This window comes from Meleagris gallopavo, chromosome 8, assembly GCF_000146605.3.
Source record: "Meleagris gallopavo isolate NT-WF06-2002-E0010 breed Aviagen turkey brand Nicholas breeding stock chromosome 8, Turkey_5.1, whole genome shotgun sequence".
NCBI classification, from domain to species: Eukaryota; Metazoa; Chordata; class Aves; order Galliformes; family Phasianidae; genus Meleagris; species Meleagris gallopavo.
Genome location: NC_015018.2, coordinates 6688140 through 6695306, shown reverse-complemented (window position 1 = coordinate 6695306; position 7167 = coordinate 6688140). Strand labels below are relative to the sequence as shown.

The window sequence follows — 7167 nt, the reverse complement described above, 5'->3', positions numbered from 1 at the left end:
ACACTGTAGAGGCATTGGTGTTCCGAGTAAAAAAAATATTGTCAATCGGATTCACTTAAACCCACCTTGGCCAGATGTCCATTACCTGCTTCTGAAAGGTTAATGATACACCAAGATTCATCTATTTAAAGCCACAAATGTCTGCCTTGATTTTTAAATGAAAATTACCTTGTGTTTGAATTTATTGGAATTCTTGTTCTCTTTCTTGTTGAGATCAATGAAGTAATGAGTGATGCGGTCCTTGGATTTAGAATCCATGTCCCAAGAAATCTTGAAGGAATCGCACGTGATGTTACTTATTTTAATGTTGTGTGGCACTGGAAGTTCTTCCATCTCTGCAATCCCACTGTCTTGTGATTTATTCCCTGCATAAAAAATAAGCATGGTTTAAGTTATGTTAGTTAGTTAACTTAAAGGCCTACTAAATATCTGTTTTCTGTGGCCCAATATGATGACAACTCTGAACAGTCTTTCACAAAATCTCATATTTGGTACTCAGAAGTAACAGTAAGGCACAGTTACAGAAACCTCAATTTCAGCGTTAGAAATATTGAATAAGTACTAATAACACAAAGTGGGCTTCACAGACTGGTTAGTATCATAACTACTGTGTGTGCAGTTATGCTCTGAGAATGAGAAACATCTGAAGCCTTCTGGTGCTTCAATAGTTAAGATGCCAGTGTAGTCTACAGTTAATATAATGGCCCTATCCATACTTGTCAGAGAAATAAAGACAAACAGAAATCACACTCATCCTGAAAGTATTTTTCAAGCACAAAGTAAAACCAACCTCTTCAAGGTTTATAGATGGTGTGTGCACATACACACGCATAAAATACTTCCCCTCACAATCAAACAATCAACAAACAAACAAACAATGGTCCTTTTAGTATGCCATAGTAAGAAGGACATATACACAGGTGTCAATCTCTTGTCTGTTTTCCCTCTACTTTATTTGCTCAGTTGATACACATGGCAGTTTCTTCGGGCTTTACAGATTCCAAACTTAGGTCTTCCCTTAGTTCCAGGGCAACCTTGTTGCAGAGCACAAAACGAGCACTAAAACTCAGAAATGCTAAGGGGTTTTGCACTGTGTCAGACCTGAGTCAAAAGTGAATGAATAAAAAAGAGAAGATAACAGAGAAATAAGCAGGTAAAAAAGGGAAAAAAACAGGAAGATGTAAGCGAAGGAGTGAAGAAACAAGACAAAATAACCAAATCAAACAAAAACCCGACCAAACAACAAACCAAATCCTTAGATAAGAATAGAAAGAAATAAAGGAGAAAAAAAAGATTAAAGTCTACATGAAAAAGAAAGGAAAATTCCCAAATCACATCCAGAGGAGAAAGGCAGAAAGACATGCAGCTGCACTGCCTGCAAGAGCGGTCAGAAATCCTAGTCGTTACAGAAAGCATCCTGGTCATGTAAAATACACTGTTTATTGTTTTTCCCTCCATGAGAATTCAGCAGAAAGAAAACAGCATCATTTTCTTTTGTAAGTATTTTGTATTTGAAAAATGACTGAAATCTCTGCCAGGTGCACACTAAAAATGCTACATGTGATTGCTCTTACAGGAGAAGATGGAGGTGATTCTGCTGAGGTTCTCAGACCTCCTGGTGAACTGGTTGAACTCAAGACTCCAGCACAACAAATAACAAAATAAGAATGTGAGCACATACACAGCCATATATATCCATGATATGTTAATGTGCAACTTCTCTTCTTCAAAGAGAGCTTCTGTGTTCTATATTGGTGGGCTCTGACCACATAAATGGTCACGATAGTTTAAACTTCAGGAGGAAGGCAAAGCAGCACTGATTGCAAACAAAGTAACAAATGAGAAAGGATTACAGAGCATATTAATGATTGTCAAAGAGCAAAAGAACACCTTAAGTGGAAGCATCTCATACACATGTTTAGATATTTGTGCTCTGATTCTTTTACTTCCTCCTTTACTTAAGAAGTGAATAGTTTGAGTACATGTTTACTGAAAAAAAAAAAGTCTCCAAACATTTTTAATACATCTGAGAAAATAAAAACACTTGCATTACTAAGTGATAAGCAATCATCTTAAAGATTTCGAAATGAAAAGAATATGAACAGATTATGAAATAAATATCTCTGAATCATCAGCAAGCAAAATTCCAGTTTCCCTTTTATTTAGAATATGAAGTATCTGCAATATTTGCAATGCATGAATATATTTTGATACCTGTTTGCGTAGTTCTGAGTGTCAAAACGCATTGAATTAATACACAGCATAGCAAACTGCTAATGATCGTGCATGCAGGTATTGGATCAGCTTTTCTCACACACAGATGTAACTGACTAACAAGTTAATGCATCTGTTCCTCCCCTTTTTCTCCGTTGTGCTTTGAACTGGTTTTCATACCAGAAAGCATGTATGAAAGCATTTTGTCTACTTCAAACATTTCTGCTTTACATTGGGCTCACGTAAAGAATAACTCAACACTGGGCAACAGGAAAACTACTAAAATGACAAACAGCAGCTGGACTTCCTCAAAAATACACAGCTCACTGCAAAAGTAATGCCACCTAATTTTTTTCTACAAAAGCTACAACAAATACAAAAAGCAGAATGACAGTATGTGATAGAGCAATTCTCAGCTACAAAGCACTATTTTTCAACACAGTCACCACCATTTGCCCAGATGAGCTAACCAAGACACATTTTCATTTTGTGGTGTGACAGCTGTGCATGCTGTCCACATCCTTCCAGAATATGGTTTGCCTTTCATGTTGGTCTGCAGAGTTGAAATGCACAACCCACCACCTCACTGTAATCACATCCACTGTTTCGTCTCCAAAAACACCCAGCAAACATCATTGGGTGCCAATTTTCAGCATGGAGGAATTCAGATCCACACCTTTGCTTCATTCACACTTCCATGTCAGACACCATTTGCCAGACTGCCCCTCTGCTGCCATCTGTCACGCAGCAACAACGTGGAATGGAATATTGGTGGGAAGGTTCAACCCCTACTTGGCCATACAGCCAACGTAATAAAATAGGAGGCATAACTTTTGGAGCAGCCCTCGTAGCATATGTTTGCCCTAAAGCTTTCAGAATTCTGGTTGAAAAGAAGTTAGTATAGTTAGGATGCCAAATAGATGGAAAATGATTTAGAACAATCTGCTCTCATGTTAGTTGTCTTGCCACTTCACTGAGGGTAAATTGATCTTCCTTTGTCAAAACATCACAACACACAAAAATCTGAAAATAAAAGTGGCATAGGAAATGTTGCTCTGAATAGCTTCATATCAAATTAAAATAGATCAGCTTGCAATTAAAATAGCTGCTTTGTTTTGCACATTCATGTTGCTTAAACAGTGGATACCACTGCAGGTCTTAATAGAAACACTGCTTTCTGGTTTCTTTCAGGCAGAAAATTATAGAAGAGCTAGAAGCCAGACAAACCTGCTCTTCACTGCCAAAAAAACCTAGGCATATAATATCTGTGTGTTGCAGAGACACCTCAGTTTTAACACACACACACACACACACACACACCCAACCACACACACACACAAAAGTTTATTTTTATAATGAGCAATGAGCTAAAGGGCTCAGTGATTCTTGACCCTTATAAAAAAAAAGTCAAAGACCACTCATGTGTACATAGGTTACACTGGAAGCATAAGATACTGAATTTCTTCAAAGCCAAATAAACACAAAACTGCAGCTTTACTGAGATCAGCTGGAGAACTGCAAGATCCATGTTTTATGGTCCTATTCACAGGCTTATCTCTCTCTACCATATCCACAGTTAAATTACAAGTTAAATTGTCTCATCAATTTTGAAGCAGTCATGATAGTCACTGCTGCAGCTGAGCCAAAATGCTGGCAAATGGATAACAAACCGATTTTATTTATATACACACAGACACACTTAATTTAGTATTCTCATTATATCTTCTACTTACATAAATTATCTCTGAATGGGGAAAAAAAAAGGCAGAAAATTCCCATTGAACATTCATGGCTTTCATCTGTCCTTATTGGAGACAAATGATAAGACTTGGAAATTGGTAAGTCCATGCTAAAAAGATTTGGATTTTTTTTTTATTATTATTTTATTTTTTAATTTTATTTGCCTCATCATTCGAAACAAGCTGTTGAACCATGACATCTGCAGCAGTGGCAAGACAGTCAAGAAAAACTGGGACACAGACACCAAATTGCAGTTAATGAGCACTCCCAGCCACTGAATTTTTATAATTTTAAAATATTTAAATATTCTTTTTGCTCAGCTCTAAAAATGTAGAACTTTTCAGCAGAGCAAGGGAATACTTGTCTGCTCATTTTTCATTTCACAAACAAATTGTTTGTTATCGATGAAAGGACAGAAAATAGAACTTGCAAGTGACTGATAGCGACATAATAGACACCCATCAAGAGGAAACTAAAACTACTAATACTGCAGTTGTAATGAGTAGGATTGCATATACTCAAGTGTGAAGTAAACTCGTGAAATATTCATTCTGCTGCAATGATGCTCATTAAGTTCAGAAAAATTAAAAGAAAGAAGGGTCAGCTGAATCTCTTTTCTCTCTTCAGTAACTAATTAATGTTTATAAATACCTAAAGGGAGGCAGAAGGCAAATGAATGAGGCCAGGCTCTTCTCAGTGATGTGCAGCAATAGGACAAGGAGTAGTGGCCTAAAACTTGAACATAGAAAGTTCCATAACAACAAGTGGAAGAACTTCATTATGAAAGAATGACGGAGCACTTGAACAGGCTGCCCACAGGGGTGGTGGAGTCTCCTTCTACAGAGATATTTAAGACCCATCTGGTCGCCTGCCTACCTGTATGACCTATCATAGGGTACCTGTTTTAGCACGGGGATTGGATTCGATGATCTCTTGAGGTCTCTTCCAACCCCTACAATTCTGTCATAGCAGATGACAAAACATATCTGTAAAACATCACTGCCTACCTGCAGCTTCAATTTAGACGCTAGGAGGAAGTGGCCAACAAAAAAATACAAGAAGGATTTTCATATCACTCCTTCTTCATGGCACTGAGATCCAGCCATTCCAGACATTTACCCAATATCTAGACAAAAATTATTTATGCATTTATTAAAAACAAACAAAAAAACACCTAAGTAAACTTTAAAATTAAGCAAGAGATATGTTCAAACCACTACTCGATCAAATCTAAAGCTGTCCTAAGGAGTAGCGGAGAGTTAAACATCTCTCAAGTGATATAAATGGACTTTACACATCATGGAACTCAAACACACCAGAAGAGCAGCCAACGGAGAAGAAAGAGATAAAACAGCTTTTCCTTGCTTTTCCTTCCTATTTTAAAGACTGTTGGCAGTGTTTCCTGCTAAAGCATTTTCCTCCTGTCTCTCAAGCTGCAATGTGCAGCAGTTCAGTGATGGTGCAACTTACATTTTTACTTAAAGGCATTATGAATCCCACTCAACAGGTAAAAATACATGTGCCTCATTTTTACCACACTGGAAGATCTCCAGTTGTGCAGACAAATACAAGCCACATGGTTTCAAGTTTCTTTGCACTCATGGGTAAATCTTCATTGTCTTTAGAGTCATACTGTGGGAAACATGGATTTCTGACACTTTAGTAGCAGCCATGCAAAAAATCACTATTGTGCTTCTAATGAGAATGCCAGCACCACTGCCCTGAATCTTTGACAACACATTCCCAAAAGATTAGTAAAAAAAAATAAAAGCATTTTAGGCTATCAAGTTGTGCTTTGAAAATTTCATGATCGTCCCTCCATTTAAGTAGTTGCTATTAAGAAGTTTCTTTGTCTGAGGATGAAACTCTACATTTAACGTGGTCTAGATTTAAAACAACACACAACACAAACAACACGATGCCTGTTAGTGATGGCTATTTCCACTTACAAGCCACACTTTTCCAGCTATAAGCCACACTGAAACATCCTAAAAGTTCACTACCACATTCCCAGCTGAGGAGATGGCAACTAATTACTTGGGGACAGCAGTTTCTTAAAATTTGACTCCACGATCTTTTGCAAAATACACGTGTTCAAAACCACAGTTTAGTTTTCCAACAGAAATTCATATATCTAAGATTTCACACAAACACAGTCTTAAAAGTCATGGAATCTGGTAATTTCCAAATAATTTAACTGAAGATAATTTAACATTTTGGGGTACTATACAGACAGTAAAGGAAACGTACCCTACGTAGCATGCCAAGCTATCGAAAAACCACCAACTCCAACATGGACCTGTGGCACAAGATTGAAAGGATACTACAAAAAAGAAAGCCTAAGTGCACTGGCAATTGCTCCATTCATCCAAATGACAGCTGTCTGTGCTAAAGCAACTCCAAGCAGCCTCTAAATTGCTGTGATTTTTTGTGATAGGTGAGACAACTGGGAGCTACTGCACTAACTGGGAATGCCAAAAGCACAAGAAAGTCACTGATATTCCACAACCAGCAGTGGGAAGAAAGCCAGTGAAACAGTCGTCATGCCAGTTCTACATCACCACAACGTTGGCCCACACTAACCTAAGTTCTCTAGGCTTGTTCAGATAGTTTATCTATGCTGCTATTGCACAGAAGACACTGCAGGAAGGGCTGCACCACACTGTCTTTCAAAAGACACAAACAATAGTAGCAGATTTTTCTGTGAGGTGTCAGCTCCATACAGGCTGATAGTTCTTAGGCCATGTAAGCAATGCTCTCCAGGAGGGCTATCCTATTTCAGAGTTCAACTTCCTACTCATAGTCACATAAGTAGTATTTGTGCATCTCTCAGTTGTGCATCTTTTCATGTTAAAAAATGAGCAAATTGAAGCGGGCTACTCAATGTCCTTTAGATTTAGATTCTCATTACTTGGTTTAACTCAAGGCATAATTTAGCTCTTTCCTCTTAACCTACACCACTGACTTCAGCAGAAATACTGCATGCATCGCAAAAGGAAAAGAAGAAACCCAGACATTGTGAGCACAAGTGAGTTCTTAGTACAGTTGACTGTGGTGCACTTGATGCTATAGAAAACTGTGACAACGTAAAGTTCACTGAGCTATCTCCTGAAGTGTTATTTAGCCACCGGCAGAAATTGGAGGCTGAATGAACTTATGAATGCAATACAAATTTTCTTGTTTCTGTATTAGGGAATTTCTCTCACCCCCCAC

At 37.9% G+C, this 7167-nt stretch overlaps 1 protein-coding gene across 1 annotated transcript in view; it reads right to left on the bottom strand.

Moving 5' to 3' along the window:
• Positions 1-4846, bottom strand: part of BICC1 (BicC family RNA binding protein 1) — a 110951-nt gene extending 106105 nt beyond the window's left edge. Inside the window, exons 1-2 of the mRNA XM_010714223.3 lie at positions 4831-4846; positions 169-365 (exon numbers count right to left, since the gene is read on the bottom strand). Of these exons, the coding sequence (XP_010712525.2) occupies positions 169-365; positions 4831-4846 (213 nt within the window). The remainder of the gene's footprint in view (positions 1-168; positions 366-4830) is intronic.
• Positions 4847-7167: the final 2321 nt, after the last annotated feature.